Source organism: Heterodontus francisci, chromosome 17, assembly GCF_036365525.1.
Source record: "Heterodontus francisci isolate sHetFra1 chromosome 17, sHetFra1.hap1, whole genome shotgun sequence".
Lineage (NCBI taxonomy): Eukaryota > Metazoa > Chordata > Chondrichthyes > Heterodontiformes > Heterodontidae > Heterodontus > Heterodontus francisci.
Window position 1 is genome coordinate 88,057,390 of NC_090387.1, and position 25,691 is coordinate 88,083,080.

At 46.2% G+C, this 25,691-nt stretch overlaps 1 protein-coding gene across 1 annotated transcript in view; it reads left to right on the top strand.

Moving 5' to 3' along the window:
- The window catches only part of necab2 (N-terminal EF-hand calcium binding protein 2), a 487,163-nt gene that overhangs the window by 410,030 nt on the left and 51,442 nt on the right, over positions 1-25,691 (top strand). Inside the window, exons 6-7 of the mRNA XM_068049966.1 lie at positions 8,112-8,248; positions 17,027-17,157. Of these exons, the coding sequence (XP_067906067.1) occupies positions 8,112-8,248; positions 17,027-17,157 (268 nt within the window). The remainder of the gene's footprint in view (positions 1-8,111; positions 8,249-17,026; positions 17,158-25,691) is intronic.

Genomic DNA, 25,691 nt, shown 5'->3' on the forward strand with positions numbered 1-25,691 from the left:
TGAGTTCAAGTTTATGGAGGGTGGAAGGTGGGTGACTGGCCAGGACAGTATTGGAATAGTTGATTCTAGAAGTAACAAAGGCATGGAGGAGGGTTTCAGCAGCAGATAAGCTGAGACAGGCAGAGACAGACAACATTATGCAGGTAGAAATAGGCATTCTTGTTGGGTATGTAGGCCTAAACTCAGCTCAGAGGCAAATAGCATGGTGAGGTTGCTAATGGTTTGGTTCAGCTTCAGACAGTTGCCAGAGAGAGGGATGGAGTTGGTGGCTAGGGAATGGAGTTTGTTGTGAGGGTGGAAGACAATAGCTTTTGTCTTCACAATTTTTAATTGGAGGAAATTTCTGTTCATCCGGATAAGCAGTGTGACAAATCAGAAACAGAGAAGGAGTCGAGCGAGGTGGTGGTAAGTTAGAATTGGGTATCGTCAGTGTTCATATGGAAACTGGCACTGTATTTTTAGATGATGTCACTGAGGGACAGCATGTAGATGAGAAATAGGAAGGAGTCATGGATAGATCCTTGGGGGACACCAGAGGTAATGGTGCAGGAGCAGGAAGTGAAGCTATTGCAGGTGATCCTCTGGCTGTGATTGGATAGATAAGATTGGAACCTGGTGCGTGCAGGTCCACCCAGCTGGAGAATAATGGAGAGGTGTTAGAGGAGGATGGTGTGGCCAACTGTGCCAAAGGCTGCAGATAGGTTGACAAGAATGAGAAGGGAGAGATTACCATGGACACGTAGGATGTCATTTGTGACTATGATAAGGGCTGCTTCAGTGCTGTGGCAGGAACAAAACCTGATTGGAGGGTTCAAATATGGGGTTGCAGGAAAGATGGACATGAATTTGGGAGGTGACAGTACATTCAAGGACTTTGGAGAGGAATAGTATGTAGGAGATGGGCAATAGTTTGCAAGGATAGAGGGATGAAGTGTGGGTTTTTTGAGAAGAGGGCGATGAGGACAGATTTGAAGGGAAGGGGGATAGTGCCTGAGGTGAGGGAACAGGTAACAATATCAGCTAACTTGGGGAGCAGGAAGGGAAGTTGGATGGCCTGCAGTTTGGTGGTAATAGGGCTGAGGGAGTATGAGGTGCGTCACATGGACAAAATGCGCTCTGAGGAGGCATGGGGGAATAGAAGAGAGAAACTAGAGAAAGATGCAAGTTCAGAGCTTGGACAGGGTAAGTTTGAACTGGTGGGCGAGGGGAAGGCAAGGAAGTGGCAGAGGCAGCTGAACAGATGGGTTCAATCTTAGTGATAAAGAAGTCAATAAGTTCTTCGCACTTGTTGGAGTTGAGGGTGGAGGGCGCAGGGAAGAGGTATTTAAGGATATGTTTTTACACCATTTGTATAGCATCCTAATTGAATAACCCATTTTCATTCACTCCCATGTATAGAATTCCAAAAGGGGATCAAACAGCTTCCCATTCATACTCATTGAATTGAATTCCGATGGACTAAACTCCTTCCCATTTGCTCCTATTATATGCAATCATATTGGATCAAACCCCTCCCCATTCACTCCCATTGTATAGAATCCTATTGGACCAAATCCTTTCCCATTCGCTCACATTGAATAGAATTCCAATGGACCAAACACCTTCCCATTCACTCCTATTGTGTAGAATCATATTGGACTAAATACCTTCCTATTTTGTTGCCTTTAGGGATTTATTATAACTAACGTGTAGAGAAAAGTATCAGGGTAAATATTAGAAAACAGATCCAGTGACAGCTTTTAGCTGTGTCTGCCTGTTTCAAGAGCAGAATGATTGCTGTCGGAAATAATGTTCAAAGAGGAGAAAAATGCAAAAGCTGGAATTACAGACTTGCCAAGCTAAACTCATAGCATGGAAACTAATGAATAATTTTATGGGATGCAATTAATATTCAGATGTTCTCAAAAGCACAGATGCTATAATGAGCAATTAGTATGCATTTAAGAGCTGTAACTCCTGCCTCACTAATCTGCAGGAGCTATTCAATGGAAGTCAGATTAATTAGTGCATAGAGACAAGCCGGTAGAAAGAATTACCTGAATTTTTGGAAGGTATTTGATAAAATTCCACATGTGAGGCTTACAAGGAATATTAAGAATCATAAACATAATCTGGAATTAATCTATAGTAATAATAGTTATTTTTTGTCTGTCTGGAGTGTTTTGATTGGTCAGCTTAAGGGGCAGGTCTGATGGTGGGTTGATTTGGTGGGAGGAGCCTGCCGCATACAGAGGCACATGGAGCTGTGAAGGACTGGAAGGCATAACATACCTACAGCTGCCAAGGTTTGGTGGTGGCAGAGTGGACGGGTTGGTGGGGGGGGGAGCGCGGTTGGTGGTGGTGGCATTGATGGAGAACAAAACTGTGAAAGGTAAGGAGAGCTGGACAACAAAGTTACCTTGGCTGGAGAGAGAGCTTCCGTGAGGGATGGGATTGATGAGAGGGCTGGCAAGAGTGGGTGGGGAATGGGCTTGGGAGGGATGGAAGGAATGGGGTAGAGATGGCATGAGAGAGTTGGAATGGAAAGGATGTAGTGGCATGGGATGGAGATGACATGGGAGGGAGGGGATGGCATATGAGGGATGGCTAGGAAATGGGGATGGCATCAGAAGGGTGACATGGGAAGGATGGAATGGTATGGGATGGGAATGCCATTGGAGGGAGGGGATGGCATGAGGGGGTGGCATGGAAAGGATGAATGGCATGGGATAGGGATGGCATGGGAGGGAGTGGATGGCATGGGAAGGATGGTATATAATAGGATTGGCATTGGAAGGATGGCATGGGAAGGATGGAATAGCATGAGATGGGGATGGCATGGGAGGGAAGTGATGACATGAGAGGGATGGCATGGGAAGGATGGAACGACATTGGATGGGTATTGCATGGAAGGGAGAGGATGGCATGGAAGTGGCATGAGACAGGTGGATGAGATGATGGAATTGGTTGAGTGGCAAAATGGCAGCGACAATTATTTGATGCAGCTTATTATTTGAAAGCTATTCTTTGTGCTAATCACTAGATTTGAATAAAAGAATACATCAGCATTAATTCTATAGAGGAAGAAGGTGATAATAGTCTATACCCTCCAGAGTTTCTACACAGTCACATTCCAATGGGCATGCCACCAAAGGAACTTAGGCTTAAGGAAGTTGCAGTTATAATGTTGCTACGAAACCTGACTCCTAAACAAGGACTTTGTCATGAAATAAGATTACTAGTTAGGAAGTTGTTTTCTTCGATTACAGATGCTGAAATTATAACAGGCAGATTTCAAGGAAATAGAGGGTTTATTCCTCAAATAATATTGAGTCCATCAGAACCTGCCTTTACAACTCAGGAGAAAACAGTTCCCAATTGGACTTTCATATTCTGTGACAATAATCAAGTCACAAGGCCAGACTCTTGTCAAAATTTGTATTCATATTCTTAGGCCTGGTTTTACACAAGGACAGCTTTATGTAGCTTTTTTCCAGATTGAGAAGTTTTGATTCTGTTAATGTCTTTTGTGAAAGAATAACTAGAGTGCAGATTGCAAGCTGAGTGTAGATTCGAGTTTGGTGAGTAAGGATTTTAAGTGTTGTTATCTTTATAAAAGTCTGGTATGCAATTAGCATTTAACTGGGATTTACCCTCTAGAGAAAGTAGGGTTAAGAAAGGAAAGTAAGTTTCTTACAGTCTTCAACAGGCTCTACTGCAGAGTAGCTGATTAGTTAAGTAGCTGACAAGTCAAATCTGGTTGCTGCAGTTTTAGCTTCAAAAGGTATAAATATAGAGGTCTGGATGCAGCCTGCAAACGGTGTGCAAATTTCAAGCAGAGTGTGGAGACTCGAGTTTGCTGAGTGGCAAGTTCAGTGAAGGAGGAGAAGGTGCTTCATTTTTCTACTTTTTTTCTATTTTTCTAATCCTCCAGCATTTGATTCTTGCTTTGGTGCAGTGGAATGAGGTGGTTGGCGAGCAATTCAACTTATAATAAATAGCCTGTACAGTCAAGGTATAGCAGGGCCACTCTGCCGAGTGGAATGTACAGCCTGTGGTATGTGGGAAGTCAAGGACGCACCATGTGTCTTAGACAAACACATCTACAGGAAGTGTCACCGGCTTCAGAAGCTTGAGCTCCGGGTTTTGGAACTCGAGCAGCGGCTGGAGTCACTGTTGTGCATCCACAAAGCAGAGGACTATGTGGATAGCACGTTTAGGGAGGTGGTCACACCGTAGGTTAGGAGCAAGCAGGCAAATAGGTAATGGGTGACCACCAGGCAGTCTAAGAGAACCAGGCAGGTAGTGCAGGAGTTCCCCTGATATGATTGCACTTGCTAATTGGTTTTCCATTTTGGATACTGGTGGGGGTAATGATTCGTCAGAGGAGTGCAGTCAGAGCCAAGTTTGTAGCACCACAGCTGGCTCAGCTGCACAGGAGGGGAGGAGTGGAAGAGCAGTCGTGATAGGGGATTCGTTAGTTAGGGAAAAAGACAGGTTTTTCTGCGGCAGTAAACGTGACTCCAGGATGGTGTGTTGCCTCCCTGGTGCCAGAGTCAAGGATGTCACAGAGTAGCTACAGAACTTCTTCTGGGGGAAGGTGAACAGCCGGAGGTCATGGTCCACATTGGTACCAATGATTTAGGTAAGAAGGGGGATGAGGTCCTGAAAGCAGATCTTAGGGAGCTAGGAAGAAGATTAAAAAGCAGGACCTCAAAAGCAGTAATCTCAGGATTACTCCCAGTCCCACGTGCAAGTGAGCATAAGAATAAGAGAATTGAATGATTGAACACGAGGCTGGAGAACTGGTGTATGAGGGAGGGCATTAGATTTCTGAGATATTGGGACCGGCTCTGGGGCATGTGGGACCTGTACAAGATGGACGGGCTGCATCTTAGCAGGACTGGGATGAATATCGTCGCAGGGAGATTTGCTAGTGCTGTTGGGGAGGGTTTAAACTAAATTGTCAGGGGGATGGAACCTGAGAGGGAGGCAAGCAAAACTGGTAACTTGTCAGGGGTGTGCGAACCAGGAGCAAGTATCAGAGAGGAATAGCAAGGTGCACAGAATACTGGGGGAGATAGATAGCACGAGAGTAGGGAATAGTAAGTTATTAGGTGGGGTCAGAATAAGGGAGAAAGTAATAAAATCTGAATCAGGGTTAATGTGCATGCATGTGAATGCATGGAATGTGGTTAATAAGACTGGTGCAGATTGCCAGGTGGAAACATGATGTTGTGGCTAAAGCAGAGACCTGGCTCAAAGAAGGGTAGGACTGGGTGTTAAATATTCCTGGATACAAGGTGCGCAGGAAAGATAGGAAAGAGAAAAAAGGGGGAGGGTGGAGGTATTGATTAAGGAGAGCTTTGCAGTGCTGGAGAAAAAGGATGTCCCAGAGGGGTTGAGGACAGAATCAATTTGGCGAGAGCTAAGGAACAAAAAAGGTGCAGTTACATTGCTCAGTGTTGTCTATTGGTCATCAGCTATTGGGAAGGATGTGGAGAAACAAATCTGCAAGGAAATTACAGAGGTGCAAAAATTATAGGGTAGTTATAATGGGGGACTTTAATTATCCAAACATAGACTGGGATAATAGTGTAAAGGGCAGTGAGGGGGCAAGAGTTCCTAGAGTATGTTCAGGAAAATGTTCTACAACAGTATGTTGCTAGTTCAATGAGAAAGGAGGCAGGGCTAGACCTCGTTCTTGGGAATGAGGTGGACCAAGTGGATCAAGTATTTAGGGTATTTAGGAGAGCATTTAGGGGATAGTGAACATTGTATCATAAGGTTTAGGCTGACTATGGAAAAGGACGAAGAGCAATCCAGGGTAAGAATAATTAACTGGGGGATGGTCAACTTCAATGGGGTAAGAATGGAGTTAAAAGCTGGCAGGAAAACCAGTAGATGAACAATGGGCTACCTTCAAAGAAGAGATAGTTCAGACACAGTCAAGGTATATTCCCACGAAGGGGAAAAGTAGAGCAAACAAATCCAAAGCTCGCTGGATGACAAAAGAGATAGAGATTAAGATAAAGAAGAAAAAGTGTGCTTATGGCAGATACCAGGTAGAAAATACTATTGAGAACCAGGCTGAATATAGAAGGTCCAGAGGGGAAGTGAAAAAGCAAATAAGAGAAGCAAAGAGAGAGCATGAGAAGAGACTGGCAGCTAGCATTAAAGTAAATCCCAAAGTTTCCTATAGGCAGATAAATAGTAAAAGGGTGGTAAAAGGAGGAGTGGGGCTGATTAGAGACCAGAAAGGGGATTTACACATGGAAGCAGAGGACATAGCTGAGGTATTAAATGAATACTTTGCATCTGTCTTTACCAAGGAAGAAGATGCAACCCAGGCAATGTTGAAAGAGGAGGTAAGTCAGACACTAGAGGGGTTTAAAATTGATGTAGAGAAGTCTGTACTTAAAGTGGATAAAGCACCAGGACGAAGGATACTGAGGGAAGTGAAAGTGGAAATTGCAGAAGCACTGGCCATAATTTTTCAGTCTTAGACTCGGGGGTGGGGTTAGAGGACTGGAGAATTGCAAACATGTTCAAAAAAGGGTGTAAAGATAAGCCCAGCGACTACAGGCCAGTCAGTTTACCTTCGATGGTGGGAAAACTTCTAGAAAAAATAATTCGGGACAAAATCAATAGTCACATGGACAAATGCGAGTTAATTAAGGAAAGCCAGCATGGATTTCTTAGGGGAAAATCATGTTTAACTAACTTACTGGACTTTTTTTGAGGAGGTAACGGAGAGGGTTGATGAGGGCAATGCTGTGGTGTACATGGACTTTCAAAAGGCATTTGATACAGTGCCATACACCAGTCTTGTGAGCAAACATGCAGCTCATGGAATAAAAGGGACAGTAGCAACATGGATATGAAATTGGATGAGTGACAGGAAACAAAGAGTAGTGGTTAATGGATGTTTTTCGGGCTGGAGGAAGGTTTGTAGTGGAGTTCCCCAGGGATCAGTGTTGGGACTCTTGCTTTTCCTGATATATATTAATGACCTAGACCTTGGTGGACAGGGCACAATTTCAAAGTTTGCCAATTATACAAAACCTGGAAGCATTGTGAACTGTGAGGAGGATAGTGTAGAACTTCAAAAGGACATAGACAAGTTGGTGGAATGGGCGGACAGGTGGCAGATGAAGTTCAATGCAGAGAAATGTGAGGTGATTCATTTTGGTAGGAAGAACATGGAGAGACAATCTGGAATAAAGGGCACAATTGTAAAGGGGGTGCAGGAGCAAAGGGACCTGGGTGTATACGTGCATAAGTCATTGCAGGTGGCAGGACAGGTTGAGAGAGCAGTTAATAAAGAATACAGTATCCTGAGCTTTATTAATAGGGGCATAGAGTACAAGAGCAAGGAAGTTATGTTGAATTTGTAGTTCGGCTTCAGCTGAAGTATTGCATCCAGTTCTGGGCACTGCATTTTAGGAAAGATGTGAGGGCATTGGAGAAAGTACAGAAGAGATTCATGAGAATGGTTCCAGGAATAAAGAATTTAAGTTATGAAGATAGATTGGAGAAGTTAGGACTGTTTTCCTCAGAGAAGAGGAGGCTGAGAGGTGATTTGATGGAGGTATACAAAATCATGAGGGGGCTGGACAGAGTAGAAAGAGAGAAACTGTTCCCATCGTGAAAGGATCGAGAATGAGGGGGCGCAGATTTAAAGTATTTGGTAAGAGAAGCAAAAGTGACCTGAGGAAAAACTTTTTCACACAGCGAGTGGTTACGGTCTGGAATGCGCTGCCTGAGAATGTGGTGGAGGCAGATTCAACTGACGCATTCAAAAGGGAATTCGGCAGTTATATGAAAAGGAAGAATGTGCAGGGTTATCCGGAAAAGGCAGGGGAATTGAACTGAGGGAATTGCTCTTTCAGAGAGCCGGTGCAGACACGATGGGCCGAATGGCCTCCTTCTGCACTGTAACGATTCTGTGATTCTGTGAAATCCTGTATTTAAAGAAGATACTGGTTTGACCGCAAATGTTTGGTGGGTCTCGGCTAGTTAATAAATATTACAAAAAAAGAAAACATGAATGAGATCCTGAATTTCATGCTGATTCTTTCTGTGTGCTTTTTAGGGAGTTTTGATCGACCTTAACCCCCTTTCCTTCTCAGGTATATGAGAGTGGGACAAAGTTGGACCAGTTTGTGACCCGATTCCTGCTAAAAGAGACAGCCAGCCAGATCCAGTCCCTGCTGACCTCTGTGGAAAGTGCAGTTGATGCCATAGACGATCAGACCACTCAGACAGGGTACGTAGATCTCTTCTTCTGAATTGTAAGTTTTTCCACCTGAGTTAAAATTGTCAGTGGCACTCAGCATGTCGATGTGAAGAAGGTGCCCACTGGCTTCAGGCAAGTGCCCTTGCCACCAGCTCAGAATTGCAGGGCAAAATCACGGATAACTAGATTTGGTGACTCTGGGGCAGGTAAGTAACATGAGACATTTTAAACTGCCCACTTGCCTGGTTTGCGCCAGCCAGGTAAGGTCGACTTCTTGTCATTCCTACAATGGTTTTCTGTGCTTGAATTAGGTGGTCAAGGTGAAAATCTGGCCCTGAAATTCCGTTACAGCTCTCAATCTACAGACCAAAGCACTGATCACTGTTCTTCAGTTACCTCCACCTCTCTCCCACTCCTTTCAGCCTGGCCACTGTGCTGCACGATGGGCCTTGAGGTTAGTAGATATCTGTTAGGTAAGGGTATCAAGGGATATGGAGCAAGAGTGCGTAAATGGGATTTAGGTGCAGATCAGCCTTAATCTAATTGAATGGCAGAACAGGCTCAAGGGGCTGAATGGCCTACTCTTCTTCCTAATGTTCATGTGCTTGAAATTGCTTTTTTTCTTGAGGTATTTTTATCTTTGTCTGACTCCTAAGGTAATATCAGTTGCTGCTTGATGATGATTGGAGAATATTTGAACAGCAAGGGGCTCAGCGACCAATAATACTGTGTAAGCAGTCCTCATAATTATTCATAGAAATCTAAATAGGGGGGTTGGTGGGGAGGGTGGATGTTTGTTGCTTAGCAACAGCTAGGTAGTTCAAGGCAGATTTTCACAGTTGATTTATCAGACAGCTGATTTACTCGGATATTTGTTTGTGAAGTTAGATTGCTTGTCTCTTTGCTTGGCCCAGCAACGTCAGTGGGAATTCACGACTCTTCCTCTGATCTCTCATCGTGGGAAAGGTTTCGAAAAGCAATCACCAGCAATTAGGAAGCTGAATAACTTGCAGTCCTGTGGAGGTTTATTGCTTGAAAGCTGAAGTTTTTGTTGGGTTCCCCAGATGGCCTCATGTACAATGGCGACACCTAGCGTGGGAGTGAGTCATTCAGACAAAAAAGGAGCAGGTCTCTGCCTAGTATGGGATTTATAACTGGTGTTAGGTAGAATGCTACACAAAACTCAACTATGTGCTTGTGTTCACAAAAGATGAGGGCAGGATCAGACTCAGGCTCAGTTGTGATGCAGCCCATAGTTGGCTAGCCATATGATTTGCCACCTCCTTATTATCCCTAATATGATTGAATTTTACATTCAGTTTGAGGGAGAGAAGAGTGGATCCAAGACCAGTATTTTAAACTTAAATAAGGGCAATTATGAGGATGTGAAAGCAGAGCTAGCTAAAGTGAACTGGCAAATCAGGTGAAGGGATAGGTCAATAGGGATACAGTGGCAGACATTTAAGGGGATGGGTAGATGGGTTACCGTCAGGGGAAGGAAAGGGAACCAGCAGGCAGTGCAGGGATCCCCTGTGGCCGTTTCCCTCAACAACAGGTATACCGTTTTGGATACTGTTGGGGGGGACGACTTACCAGGGGTAAGCAATGGGGTGCAGGTCTCTGGCACAGAGTCTGTCCCTGTTGCTCAGAAGGGAAGGGGGAAGAGGAGCAGAGCATTAGTCATTGGGGACTCCATAGTTAGGGGAACAGATAGGAGGTTCTGTGGGAACGAGAGAGACTCACGGTTGGTGTGTTGCCTCCCAGGTGCCAGGGTACGTGATGTCTCTGATCGTGTTTTTGGGATCCTTAAGGGGGAGGGGGAGCACCCCCAAGTCGTGGTCCACATAGGCACCAACGACATAGGTAGGAAGAGAGATGGGGATTTAAGGCAGAAATTCAGGGAGCTAGGGTGGAAGCTTAGAGCGAGAACAACCAGAGTTGTTATCTCTGGGTTGTTGCCCGTGCCGCGTGCTAGCGAAGAGAGGAACAGGGAGAGAGAGGAGTTGAACACGTGGCTGCAGGGATGGTGTAGGAGGGAGGGTTTTGGTTTCCTGGATAATTGGGGCTCTTTCTGGGGTAGGTGGGACCTCTACAAACAGGATGGTCTTCACCTGAACCAGAGGGGTACCAATATCCTGGGGGGGAGATTTGTTAGTGCTCTTCGGGGGGGTTTAAACTAAATCAGCAGGGGAATGGGAACCTAAATTGTAGTTCCAGTGTACAGGCTGTTGAGAGTAGTGAGGTAGGGGATAAGGTTACAGGGACGCAAGAGGGCACTGGCAAGCAAGAACTTGGTTTAAAGTGTGTCTACTTCAACGCCAGGAGCATCCGGAATAAGGTGGGTGAGCTTGCAGCATGGGTTGGTACCTGGGATCCTGATGTTGTGGCCATTTCAGAGACATGGGTAGAGCAGGGGCAGGAATGGATGTTGCAGGTTCCGGGATTTAGATGTTTCAGTAAGAACAGAGAAGAGGGTAAAAGAGGGGGGGGTGTGGCATTGTTAATCAAGGAAAGTATTACAGCGGCAGAAAGGACGTTTGAGGACTCGTCTACTGAGGTAGTATGGGCCGAGGTTAGAAACAGGAGAGGAGAGGTCACCCTGTTGGGAGTTTTCTATAGACCTCCGAATAGTTCCAGAGATGTAGAGGAAAGGATAGCGAAGATGATTCTCGACAGGAGCGAGAGTAACAGGGTAGTTGTTATGGGGGACTTTAACTTTCCAAATATTGACTGGAAATACAATAGTTCGAGTACTTTAGATGGGTCTGTTTTTGTCCAGTGGGTGCAGGAGGGTTTTCTGACACAGTATGTGGACAGGCCAACCAGGGGCGATGCCACATTGGATTTGGTACTGGGTAATGAACCCGGCCAGGTGTTCGATTTAGATGTAGGTGAGCACTTTGGCAATAGTGATCACAATTCGGTTAGGTTTACCTTAGCGATGGGCAGGGACAGGTATATACCGCAGGGCAAGAATTATAGCTGGGGGAAAGGAAATTATGATGCGATTAGGCAAGATTTAGGATGTGTAGGATGGGGAAGGAAACTGCAGGGGATGGGCACAAACGAAATGTGGAGCTTATTCAAGGAGCAGCTAATGCGTGTCCTTGATAAGTATGTACCTGTCAGGCAGGGAGGAAGTTGTCGAGCGAGGGAGCCGTGGTTTACTCAAGAAGTTGAAGCGCTTGTCAAGAGGAAGAGGGCGGCTTATGTTAGGATGAGACGTGAAGGCTCAGTTAGGGCGCTTGAGAGTTACAAGCTAGCCAGGAAGGATCTAAAGGGAGGGCTAAGAAGAGCAAGGAGAGGACACGAGAAGTCATCGGCGGATAGGATCAAAGAAAACCCTCAGGTTTTCTATAGGTATATCAGGAATAAAAGAATGATAAGAGTTAGAACGGGGCCAATCAAGGATAGTAGTGGGAAGTTGTGTGCGGAATCAGAGGAGATAGGGGAAGCGTTAAATGAATATTTTTCGTCAGTATTTACAGTAGAGAAAGAAAATGTTGCCGAGGAGATTACTGAGATACAGCCTACTAGGCTAGATGGGATTGAGATTCACAAGGAGGAGGTGTTAGCAATTTTGGAAAGAGTGAAAATAGATAAGTCCCCTGGGCCAGATGGGATTTATCCTAGGATTCTCTGGGAAGCCAGGGAGGAGATTGCAGAGCCGTTGTTGTTGATCTTTATGTCGTCATTGTCGACAGGAGTAGTGCCGGAGGACTGGAGGATAGCAAATGTTATCCCCTTGTTCAAGAAGGGGAGTAGAGACAGCCCTGGTAATTATAGACCTGTGAGCCTAACTTCGGTTGTGGGTAAAATGTTGGAAAGGGTTATAAGAGATAGGATTTATAATCATCTTGAAAAGAATAAGTTCATTTGCGATAGTCAGCACGGTATTGTGAAGGGTAGGTCGTGCCTCACAAACCTTATTGAGTTTTTCGAGAAGGTGACCAAACAGGTGGATGAGGGTAAAGCCGTGGATGTGGTGTATATGGATTTCAGTAAGGCGTTTGATAAGGTTCCCCACGGTCGGCTATTGCAGAAAATACGGAAGTATGGGGTTGAAGGTGATTTAGAGCTTTGGATCAGAAATTGGCTAGCTGAAAGAAGACAGAGGGTGGTGGTTGATGGCAAATGTTCATCCTGGAGTTTAGTTACTAGTGGTGTACCGCAAGGTTCTGTTTTGGGGCCACTGCTGTTTGTCATTTTTATAAATGACCTGGATGAGGGTGTAGAAGGGTGGGTTAGTAAATTTGCGGATGACACGAAGGTCGGTGGAGTTGTGGATAGTGTCGAAGGGTGTTGTAGGGTACAGAGGGACATAGATAGGCTGCAGAGCTGGGCTGTGAGATGGCAAATGGAGTTTAATGCGGAGAAGTGTGAGGTGATTCACTTTGGAAGGAGTAACAGCAATGCAGAGTACTGGGCTAATGGGAAGATTCTTGGTAGTGTAGATGAGCAGAGAGATCTTGGTGTCCAGGTACATAAATCCCTGAAAGTTGCTACCCAGGTTAATAGGGCTGTTAAGAAGGCATATGGCGTGTTAGCTTTTATTAGTAGGGGGATTGAGTTTCGGAGCCACGAGGTCATGATGCAGCTGTACAAAACTCTGGTGAGGCCGCATCTTGAGTATTGCGTGCAGTTCTGGTCACCGCATTATAGGAAGGATGTGGAAGCTTTGGAAAGGGTGCAGAGGAGATTTACTAGGATGTTGCATGGTATGGAGGGAGGTCTTACGAGGAAAGGCTGAGGGACTTGGGGTTGTTTTCGTTAGAGAGAAGGAGGAGGAGAGGTGACTTAATAGAGACATACAAGATAATCAGAGGGTTAGATAGGGTGGATAGTGAGAGTCTTTTTCCTCGGATGATGATGGCAAACACGAGGGGACATAGCTTTAAGTTGAGGGGTGAAAGATATAGGACAGATGTCAGAGGTAGTTTCTTTACGCAGAGAGTAGTAGGGGCGTGGAACGCCCTGCCTGCAACAGTAGTAGACTCGCCAACTTTAAGGGCATTTAAGTGGTCATTGGATAGACATATGGATGAAAATGGAATAGTGTAGGTCAGATGGTCGGCGCAACATCGAGGGCCGAAGGGCCTGTACTGCGCTGTAATGTTCTAATGTTCGAATGTTCTAATTTCAGAATACACAGAATAGATACATTTCAACAAGAAAGAAAAATTCCAACAGTGGGACCCACCATCCGTAGTTAACCAAAACAGTTAAAGATAGTATCAAACTTAAAGAAAAAGCCTATAATTGTGCAAAGATGGGAGGCAGGTCAGAAGATTGGACAGAATATAAAAAACAGCAAAGAATGACTAAAAGATTCATAAGGAAGGTGAAATTAGAGTACAAGAGAAAGCTAGCTAGAAATATAAAGACAGATAGTAAGAGTCTTTATTGATATTTTTTTAAAAAGTTAACAAAGTGAGCGTTGTGAGTCTGGGGAATTAATAATGCATAATAAGGAGATGGCAGATGAATTGAACAGATATTTTGCATCGGTCTTCACTATTGAGAATACAAGTAACATCCCAGAATTAGCTGTAGGTCAGGAAATGGAAGGGAGGGAGGAACTCAAGAAAATTACAATCACCAGGGGGAAGTGATACTGAACAAATTGTTGGAGCTGCAGGCTGACAAGTCCCCGGGTCCTGATGGATTTCATCCTAGTCTCTTAAAAGAAGTGGCTAGTGAGACAGTAGATTGGAAAATAGCGAATGTAACTCCTTTATTCAAAAAGGGAGGGAGACAGAAAGCAGGAAACTACAGGCCAGTTAGCTTAACATCTGTCTTAGGGAAAATGTTAGAAGTTATTATTAAAGATGTTTATAACAGGGCAATTCGAAAAATTCAATGTAATCAGGCAGAGTCAACATGGTTTTGTGAAAGGGAAATCATGTTTAACCAATTTATTGGAGTTCTTTGAGGGAGTTACATGTGCCGTGGATAAAGAGGAACCGGTGGATGTACTGTACTTAGATTTCCAGAAGGCATTTGATAATGTGCCACATCAAAGGCTATTGCAGAAAATAATCATGGTGTAAGAGGTAACATATAGGCATGGATAGAAGATGGCTAGCTAACAGGAAACAGAGAGTAGGCATAAGTGGGTCATTTTCTGGTTGGCAAGATGTAACGAGTGGTGTGCCACAGGGATCTGTGCTGGGGCCTCAACCTTTTACAATTTATATAAATGACTTAGATGAAGGGATCAAAGGTATGGTTGCTAAATTTGCTGATGACACAAAGATAGGTAGGAAAGTAACTTGTGACGAGGATATAAGGGGGCTACAAAGGGATATGGATAGGTTGAGTGAATGGGCAAAGACCTGGCAAATAGAGTATAATGTGGGAAAGTGTGGAATTGTCCACTTTGGCAGGAAGAATAAATAAGAAGCGTATTATCTAAATGGTGACAGATTGCAGAGCTCTAAGATGCAGAGGGATCTGGATTTTCCAGTGCATGAATCCCAAAAGGTTATTATGCAGGTACAGCACGTAATTCAGAAAGCTAGTAGAATATTATCGTTTATCGCGAGGGGAATTGAACTGCAGGGAGGTTATGTTTCAGCTATACAGGGCATTGGTGAGACCACATCTGGAGTACTGTGTACAGTACCTGTCTCATTTAAGGAAGGATGTAAATGCATTGGAGGCAGTACAGGGAAGGTTTACTGGACTAATACCTGGAATGGGTGGGCTGTCTTATGAGGAAAAATTGGACAGGCTAGACATGTATCCGCTGGAATTTAGAAGAGTAAGAGACGACTTGATTGAAACATATAAGATCCTGAGGGGTCTTGACAGGGTGGATTTGGAAAATGATATTTCCTGTTGTGGGAGAATCTAGAACTAGGGGTCACTGTTTAAAAATAAAGGGTTGCCCATTTAAGACAGAGATGAGAGATTTTTTCATTGAGGGTCGTGAGTCTTTGGAATTCTCTTCCTCAAAAGGCAGTGGAAGCAGAGTCTTTGAATATTTTTAAGACAGAGGTAGATAGATTCTTGATAAGCAAGGGGGTGGAAGGTTATCATGGGTAGGTGGAAATGTGGAGTAGTTAGTTCAGCCATGAACTTATTGAATGGCGGAGCAGGCTCGAAGGGTTGAGTGGCCTACTCCTGCTCCTAATTCGTATGTTTGTATGACTCACTGCCTAGTTACAAATGTCAGGAATGGTCTCTTGATTGAGACACTGGGGTTTACTGTCATTCTGGAACAGCAGCAGTAAAGTTTTGGGTAAGGAGGGCAGGAGAGAACCAGTCAGCAATTGGGAATAAGTCCCCCGGGCTCACCATTTTGGAATGTTAGCAGTGTTAAGCAGTCTGAAATCTGTACTCCTTCCCTCCTGACTGTAACCTGCCCTGTCTCACAAGGGACATTGAAGACCTAGTATTGGCCAGTCACTTTTCATTCAGTCAGGGATGAACAATGTAGATTGCAGGATGGGTCTGATATCCTCCAGCTTCACTAGGTCAGGTCCTCTCAGCAGTTTTGCCAGCTCCCATCTCTCTCAGGGGAGTCCACAACAGTGCCAATAACACCTGGCCTGTTGCAGTGAGTAAACCCGATGACTATTTCTTGTTACTTATAATATTCTGATGTATCAAATTGACACTTAATAAAGGACACAACTCATTTACATCTGATATACGTCCACAATGATTTGCGTGGGTGGTTTTGTATAATTTGGTACAGTGTGGTGCTGAGCTAAAAGCAGGAGAGTCGAGACCTATTATATTGAGATGAGAAGGTTCTAGGAGGCTCCAAATCATGAGGGTTCCTGAAAGATCCACATTAACATTCAGTTAAGTGATACTGATTCTGTGCTAGATCCTCCTACAGCTTAACTCTAGCGAGGGAAAGCTGGCTTAGCAGCAGGTCCACATCTTATCCCTAATGCCATCCTTTTGCTGGCTGCTCATCGAGACTGAAAGGTCAAACTTACTTGTCCTTCCTTTCCAACAGCTGCAGCTGTGCTTGAGTTTGATGTCCCATCTCCTGAACTTCCCCATGTTCCTGCTTGCTTTCTCCAGAGGCTGTTCTCTGCTGGGTCATCTTTGATTCTAGTATCTGGTCTCCTGCAGTGACCTCTTCCGACGTCTCTCATCCATTGTCCGACTGTGTCGGACTGCCTCACTATCCAACCATAGCCAGAGATTGACTTTAGTGGCTTTCTCTTCCTGCACCTGCACCATTATATCTTCTGGGGCATTATTGAAGTTCTGACATGTTGGAGTGGATCGCTGCTTTCGCTGTGAGTGCATGAGAACTTGGCTGGGTTCTGAATACCAAGAATTCCCAGATCCTGGTGTTGATAAGGGAGATCTGCCATGTTGTGCACTCATGCAAAAATGCAGCCAGCTCGAAAACTAAAGGCAGAAGGAACTGAGGGAAAAACATACGCAAGATGCACTCATTCAATCTTCCGACTGCCCCGGTACCTGTTCTGCATTTGCACATCTCAAGGCCTGAAAATCTAACTCTTATTTACGAAATAGGAACAAATGACATAAAAGTAATAAAAACAATACCTCTCATCACAGGCATCTCTGTCCATGTAACTGGAAAACCGTTCCACATGGGAATGAAGTGCTCACTTATTCTGTGACAGAACACTTAGCAAGTACCTGGCAGGAAATGTAAGCATTGTGATATTCCACTGTGATTGGTTGCTGCCAATTTCTGGATCTCCACACGTTCATTTCTGGAGATGGGAAATGTACCATAGTGAAAGAAAAGGAGAGGAACGTGAATGTTGAAAGGCTTTGATAAATGGAGTAACTTATTCTCCTCTGTTACAGGTTCTATGACAGCAAGGTAAGCCATGGAGTGGTGGGGAAGTGGTACAACCAGCAAGCCTCGTGCAACTTAGCCAGCAACAGAATGGCAATGAGGGACAAAAAACTGAAAACAGATTTAGGTATGTGTTTGAGTCACCAGTTCAAGTGGGAATTACAGGGAATGGGATAAATGCATGTCGGTAGGGTGGGTATGAGTCACAGATACTGGGGTACGTGTGTCACAGTGACAGGTAAGTGTGTCACAGTGACAAGTACGTGTGTCACTGTGACAGGGGTAAGTGTATTACAGTGAGGGTAGGTGTGCGTCAAAGTGATAGGGGAGAGTGCATCACAGTAACTGGGGTAAGTGTGTCACGGTGACTGGGGTAACAGTGTCAATGTAACTGGGGTGACTGTGTCACAGTGACTGGGGTAAGTGTGTCACAGTCACGGGTAAGTGTGTCACGGTGACTGGCGTAAGTGTGTGTCACAGTGACGGGTATGTGTGTTGCATTGACTGGGGTAAGAGTGTGTCACAGTGACTGGGGTAAGTATCACGGTGAGTGGGGTACGTATGTGTCACTGCAACTGGGGTAAGTGTATGTCACTGTACTGTGGCAATTGTATGTCACTGTGACTGGGGTGAATATGTGTCACAGTGACTGGGGTAAGTGTGTGTCACAGTGACTATGGTAACTGTGTCACAGTGACTGGGGTAAGTGTGTCAAAGTGACTGGGGCAAGAGTGTGTCACAGTGACTGGGGTAAGTGTATGTCACTGTACTGTGGCAATTGTATGTCACTGTGACTGGGGTGAATATGTGTCACAGTGACTATGGTAACTGTGTCACAGTGACTGGGGTAAGTGTGTCAAAGTGACTGGGGCAAGAGTGTGTCACAGTGACTGGGGTAAGTGTGAATCACTGTGACTGGGGTAGTGTGTGTCGCTGTGACTGGGGTCAGTGTGTGTCACAGTGACAGGGGTAGGTGCGTCAGAGTGACTGCGGTGAGTGTGTGTCACAGTGACTAGAGTGTGTCACAGTGACTGGAGTAGTTGGGTCACAGTGACTGGGGTAAGTCTGTCACAGTGATTGGGGTCAGTGTGTGTCACAGTGACTGGGGTAAGTGTGAATCACTGTGACTGGGGTAAGTGTGTGTCACAGTGACAGGGGTAAGTGTGTCACAGTGACGGGTAAGTGTGTCACGGTGACTGGCGTAAGTGTGTGTCACAGTGACGGGTATGTGTGTTGCATTGACTGGGGTAAGAGTGTGTCACAGTGACTGGGGTAAGTGTGTCACAGTGAGTGGGGTATGTTTGTGTCACTGCAACTGGGGTAAGTGTGTGTCGCTGTACTGGGGCAATTGTATGTCATTGTGACTGGGGTGAGTGTGTGTCACAGTGACTGGAGTGTGTCACAGTGACTGGGGTAGTTGGGTCACAGCGACAGGGGTACGTCTGTCACAGTAATTGGGTCAGTGTGTGTCACAGTGACCGGGGTAAGTGTGTGTCACAGTGACAGGGGTAAGTGTGTCACTATGACTGGGATAAGTGTGTTTCACAGTGACTGGGGTAAGTGTGAATCACTGTGACTGGGGTAAATGTGAATCACTGTGATTGGGGTAAGTGTGTGTCACAGTGACAGGGATAGGTGTGTCACTGTGACTGGGGTAAGTGTGTTTCATTGTGACTGGGGTAAGTGTGAATCACTGTGACTGGGATAAGTGTGTGTCGCTGAGACTGGATTAAGTATGTCACTGTGACTGGGATAATTGTGTGTCACAGTGACTTGGGTCAGTGTGTGTCACAGTGATTGGAGTCAGTGTGTGTCATAGTGACTGGGGTAAGTATGTATCACAGTGACTGAGGTCAGTGTGTGTTACAGTGATTTGGGTGAGTGTGTCACAGTGACTGGGGTAAGTGTGTGTCACTGTGACTGCGGTAAGTGTGTGTCACAGTGACTGGGGTAAGTGTGTATCACAATGACTGGGGTAAGTGTATGTCACACTGACTGGGATAAGTGTGTCACAGTGACCGGGGTAAGTATTTGACTGTGACTGGGTAAAGTGTGTCACAGTGACTCGGGTAAGGTGTCACAGTGACCGGGGTAAGTATTTCACTGTGACCGGGGTAAGTGTGTCACAGTGACTGGGATAAGTCTGTGTCACAGTGACTGGGGTCAATGTGTGTCACAGTGACTGGGGTAAGTGTGTGTCACAGTGACTGGGGTAGTTGGGTCACAGTGGCTGGGGTAAGTCTGTCACAGTGATTGGGGTAAATGTGTGTCACAGTGACTGGGGTAAGTGTGTGTCACAGTGACCGGGGTAAGTGTGTGTCACTGTGACTGCGGTAAGTGTGTCTCAGTGACTAGGTATGTGTGAATCACAGTGACAGGGGTAAGTGTGTGTCACTGTGACAGCGGTAAGTGTGTCACAGTGACTGGGCAAATGCGTGTCACAGTGACAGCGGTAAATGTGTGTCACAGTGACTGGGGTAAGTATGTTTCATAGTGACTGGGCTAAGTGTGAATCATTGTGACTGGGGTAAGTGTGAATCACTGTGTCTTGGATAAGTGTGTGCGGTGTGACTGGATTAAGTATGCCACAGTGACTGGGTTAATTGTGTGTCACAGTGACTGGGGTCAGTGTGTGTCACAGTAACTGGGGTAAGTGTGTATCACAGTGACTGGGGTAAGTGTGTGTCACAGTGACTGGGGTGAGTGTCTATCATAGTGACTGTGGAAATGTGTGTCCCAGTGACTGGGGTAAGTGTATCACAGTGACTGGGTAAGTGTGTGTCACAGTGACAGGGGTAAGTGTGTGTCACAGTGACTGGGGGAAGTGTGTGTCACAGTGACTGGGCAAATGCGTGTCACAGTGACAGCGGTAAATGTGTGTCACAGTGACTGGGGTAAGTGTGTGTCACAGTGACTGGATTAAGTGTGTCACAGTGACTGAAGTAAGTGTGTGTCACAGTGACTGCGGTAAGTGTGTGTCACAGTGACAGGGGTAAGTGTGTCACAGTGACTTTGGGAAGTGTGTGTCACAGTGACAGGGGTAAGTGTGTCAGAGTGACCAGGGTAAGTGTTTCACTGTTCTGTGGTAAGTGTGTCACAGTGACTGGGGTAAGCGTTTCAGTGTGACAGGGGTAAGTGTGTGTTGCCGTGACTGGGGAATGTGTGTGTCACAGTGACTGGCTAAGTGTGTCAGAGTGACTGGGGTAATTTGTCACAGTGACTGGGGTAAGTGTATGTCACAGTAACTGTGGTAAGTGTGTCAGAGTGACTGGGTAAGTGTGTGTCACAGTGAGTGGGTTAAGTGTGTATCACAATGGCGAGATAAGTATTTGACTGCGACTGGGTAAAGTGTGTCACAGTGACTGGGGTAAGTGTGTGTCACTGTGACTGCGGTAAGTGTGTCTCAGTGACTAGGTATGTGTGAATCACAGTGACAGGGGTAAGTGTGTGTCACTGTGACTGCGGTAAGTGTGTCACAGTGACTGGGTAAATGTGTGTCACAGTGACGGGGTAAGTGTGTGTCACAGTGGCTGGGGTAAGTGTGTATCACAATGACTGGGGTAAGTGTATGTCACACTGACTGGGATAAGTGTGTCACAGTGACTCGGGTAAGGTGTCACAGTGACCGGGGTAAGTATTTCACTGTGACCGGGGTAAGTGTGTCACAGTGACTGGGGTAAGTCTGTGTCACAGTGACTGGGGTCAGTGTGAGTCACAGTGACTGGGGTAAGTGTGTGTCACAGTGACTGGGGTAGTTGGGTCACAGTGGCTGGGTTAAGTCTGTCACAGTGATTGGGGTAAATGTGTGTCACAGTGACTGGGGTAAGTGTGTGTCACAGTGACAGGGGTAGGTGTGTCACAGTGACGGGGGTAAGTGTGTGTCACAGTGACCGGGGTAAGTGTGTGTCACTGTGACTGCGGTAAGTGTGTCTCAGTGACTAGGTATGTGTGAATCACAGTGACAGGGGCAAGTGTGTGTCACTGTGACAGCGGTAAGTGTGTCACAGTGACTGGGTAAATGTGTGTCACAGTGACAGGGGTAAATGTGTGTCACTGTGACTGGGGTAAGTATGTTTCACTGTGACTGGGCTAAGTGTGAATCATTGTGACTGGGGTAAGTGTGAATCACTGTGTCTTGGATAAGTGTGTGCGCTGTGACTGGATTAAGTATGCCACAGTGACTGGGATAATTGTGTGTCACAGTGACTGGGGTCAGTGTGTCTCACAGTCACTGAGGCCAGTGTGTATTAGAGTGATTCGGGTGAGTGCGTCACAGTGACTGGGATAAGTGTTTGTTCCTGTGACTGTGGTAATTGTGTATCACAGTGACTGGGGTTAGTGTGTGTCACACTGATTGGATTCAGTGTGTGTCACATTGACTGAGATAAGTGTGTATCACAGTCACCGAGGCCGGTGTGTATTAGAGTGATTATGGTGAGTGCGTCACAGTGACTGGGATAAGTGTTTGTTCCTGTGACTGTGGTAATTGTGTATCACAGTGACTGGGGTTAGTGTGTGTCACACTGATTGGATTCAGTGTGTGTCACATTGACTGAGATAAGTGTGTGTCACAGTGACTGGGGTAAGTATGTGTCACAGTGACTGGGGTATGTGTGTGTCAGAGTGACTGGGGTAGGTGTGTCACAGTGACAGGGGTAAGTGTGTCCATGTGACGAGGGTAAGTGTGTGTCACAGTGACTGGGGTAAATGTGTGTCACAGTGACTGGGGTAAGTCTGTCACGGTGACAGGGGTAAGTGTGTGTCGCAGTGACTGGGGTATGTGTGTGTCACAGTGACTAGGGTAAGTGTGTGTCACAGTGACTGGGGTAAGTGTGTGTCACAGTGACTGGTGTAGGTGTGTGTCACAGTGACTAGGGTAAGTGTTTGTCACAGTGACTGGGGTAAGTGTGTGTCACAGTGACTGGTACAGGTGTGTGTCGCAGTGACTGGGGTAAGTGTGTGTCGCTGTGACTGGGGTGAGTGTATGTCACAGTAACTGTGGTAAGTGTGTCAGAGTGACTGGGGTAAGTGTGTGTCACAGTGACTGGGGTGAGTGTCTATCATAGTGACTGTGGAAATGTGTGTCCCAGTGACTGGGGTAATTGTATCACAGTGACAGGGGTAAGTGTGTGTCCCTGTGACTGTGGTATGTGTGTCACAGTGACTGGAGTAAGAGTGTGTTAGAGTGACTGGGGTAAGTGTGTGTCACAGTGACTGGGGTAAGTGTGTGTCACAGTGACTGGAGTAAGTGTGTCACAGTGACTGAAGTAAGTGTGTGTCACAGTGACTGCGGTAAGTGTGTGTCACTGTGACTCTGGTAAGTGTGTCACAGTGACTTTGGGAAGTGTGTATCACAGTGACAGGGGTAAGTGTGTGTCACAGTGACAGCGGTAAGTGTGTCACAGTGACCGGGGTAAGTGTTTCACTGTTGTGGGGTAAGTGTGTCACAGTGACTGAGGTAAGTGTTTCAGTGTGACAGGGGTAAGTGTGTGTCGCTGTGACTGGGAAATGTGTGTGTCACAGTAACTGTGGTATGTGTGTCAGAGTGACTGGGGTAATTGTGTGTCCCAGTGACTGGGGTAAGTGTATCACAGTGACCGGGGTAAGTGTGTGTCCCTGTGACTGTGGTAAGTGTGTCACAGTGACTGAGGTAAGTGTTTCAGTGTGACACGGGGTAAAAGTGTGTCGCTGTGACTGGGGAATTTGTGTGTCACAGTAACTGTGGTAAGTGTGTCAGAGTGACTGGGGTAAGTGTCTATCATAGTGACTGTGGAAGTGTGTGTCCCAGTGACTGGGGTAAGTGTATCACTATGATAGGGGTAAGTGTGTCACAGTGACTGGGGTAATTGTGTCACAGTGTCTGGGGTAATTGTGTGTCACAGTGACTGGGGTAAATGTGTCCCGGTAACTGGGGTAATTGTGTCACAGTGACTGGGGTAATTGTGTCACAGTGACTGGGGTAAGTGTGTCTCATAGTGACTGGGGTAAATGTGTCACAGTGACTGGGGTAATTGTGTGTCACAGTGACTGGGGTAATTGTGTCACAGTGACTGGGGTAAGTCTGTCACGGTGACAGGGGTAAGTGTGTGTCGCAGTGACTGGGGTATGTGTGTGTCACAGTGTCTGGGGTAATTGTGTGTCACAGTGACTGGGGTAAATGTGTCCCGGTAACTGGGGTAATTGTGTCACAGTGACTGGGGTAATTGTGTCACAGTGACTGGGGTAAGTGTGTCTCATAGTGACTGGGGTAAATGTGTCACAGTGACTGGGGTAATTGTGTGTCACAGTGACTGGGGTAATTGTGTCACAGTGACTGGGGTAAGTCTGTCACGGTGACAGGGGTAAGTGTGTGTCGCAGTGACTGGGGTATGTGTGTGTCACAGTGACTGGGGTAAGTGTGTGTCGCTGTGACTGGGGTGAGTGTATGTCACAGTAACTGTGGTAAGTGTGTCAGAGTGACTGGGGTAAGTGTGTGTCCCAGTGACTGGGGTAAGTGTGTATCACTGTGACTGGAGTAAGTGTGTCACAGTGAATGGGGTAAGCGTTTGTTCCTGTGACTGTGGTAATTGTGTGTCACAGTGACTGAGTTAAGTGTGTGTCACAGTGACTGGGGTCAGTGTGTGTCACAGTGACTGGGGTAAGTGTGTCACAGTGACTGGGGTAAAAATGTGTCACAGTGACTGGGGTAAGTGTGTGTCGCTGTGACTGGGGTAAGTGTGTGTCACAGTGACTGGAGTAAGAGTGTCACAGTGACTGGGGTAGGTGTGTGTCACAGTGACTGGGGTAAGTGTGTGTCACAGTGACTGGAGTAAGAGTGTCACAGTGACTGGGGTAGGTGTGTGTCACAGTGACTGGGGTAAGTGTGTGTCACAGTGACTGGGGTAGGTGTGTGTCACAGTGACTGGGTTTAGTGTGTCACAGTGACTGGGGTAAGTGTGTGTCACAGTGACTGGGGTAGGTGTGTGTCACAGTGACTGGGTTTAGTGTGTCACAGTGACTGGGGTAAGTGTGTGTCACAGTGACTGGGGTAGGTGTGTGTCACAGTGACTGGAGTAAGTGTGTTACCGTCACTGGGGTAAGTGTGTTACCGTGACTGGCGTAAGATTGTGTCACAATGACTGGCGTGTGTGTGTCACGGTGACTGGGGTAAGTGTGTTACCGTCACTGGGGTAAGTGTGTTACCGTGACTGGCGTAAGATTGTGTCACAATGACTGGCGTGTGTGTGTCACGGTGACTGGGGTAAGTGTGTTACCGTGACTGGCGTAAGATTGTGTCACCGTGACTGGGGTAAATATGTGTCACAGTGACTGGGGTAAGTGTGTGTCACAGTGACTGGAGTAAGAGTGTCACAGTGACTGGGGTAGGTGTGTGTCACAGTGACTGGGGTCAGTGTGTGTCACCGTGACTGGGGTAAATATGTGTCACAGTGACTGGGGTAAGTGGATCACTGTCACTGGGGTAAGTGTGTGTCACAGTGACTGGAGTAAGAGTGTCACAGTGACTGGGGTAGGTGTGTGTCACAGTGACTGGGGTAGGTGTGTGTCACTGTGACTGGGGTAAGTGTGTGTCACAGTGACTGGAGTAAGAGTGTCACAGTGACTGGGGTAGGTGTGTGTCACAGTGACTGGGGTAGGTGTGTGTCACAGTGACTGGGTTTAGTGTGTCACAGTGACTGGGGTAGGTGTGTGTCACAGTGACTGGGTTTAGTGTGTCACAGTGACTGGGGTCAGTGTGTGTCACAGTGACTGGGGTAAATATGTGTCACAGTGACTGGGGTAAGTGTATCACCGTCACTGGGGTAAGTGTGTGTCACAGTGACTGGCGTAAGAGTGTCACAGTGACTGGGGTAGGTGTGTGTCACAGTGACTGGGGTAAATGTGTCACAGTGACTGGGGTATTTGTGTCACAGTGACTGGGGTAATTGTGTGTCACAGTGACTGGGGTAAATGTGTCCCGGTAACTGGGGTAATTGTGTCACAGTGACTGGGGTAATTGTGTGTCACAGTGACTGGGGTAAATGTGTCCCAGCGACTGGGGTAATTGTGATCACAGTGACTGGGGTAATTGTGTGTCACAGTGACTGGGGTAATTGTGTGTCACAGTGACTGGGGTAAATGTGTCACAGTGACTGGGGTAATTGTGTCACAGTGACTGGGGTAATTGTGTGTCACAGTGACTGGGGTAAATGTGTCCCGGTAACTGGGGTAATTGTGTCACAGTGACTGGGGTAATTGTGTCACAGTGACTGGGGTAAGTGTGTCTCATAGTGACTGGGGTGTGTGTCACAGTGACTTGGTGTGTCATTTTGATTGGGGTAAGTGCATGTTACAGCAATTAAAATTCTGTCCACACAGTCACCCACCTGGGAGGGCTGTACTCCAACGAGAGTCAACACTTTCAGGAGTGGACGCGAGATCAACTGGAAATAGAACTGCACTGTTCATTGAATTTAAACATTAACATCATCAATTGCAAAATTTTACAGTTGACAAACTTGATACATTTGCAATTCAGTGTTGGATGAATCTACCTAGACTTTAAATTAAAGAGAGAGGTGAAGTGATTCCATTTAATAAAATGTGATTTTGTCAGTCCGTGTTTAGTGGGCTCGATTGATTGCTTTTCTGTCTGCAGAATATTGGTAGGTCTGTGAGGAGAGGGAAGGCGAATTG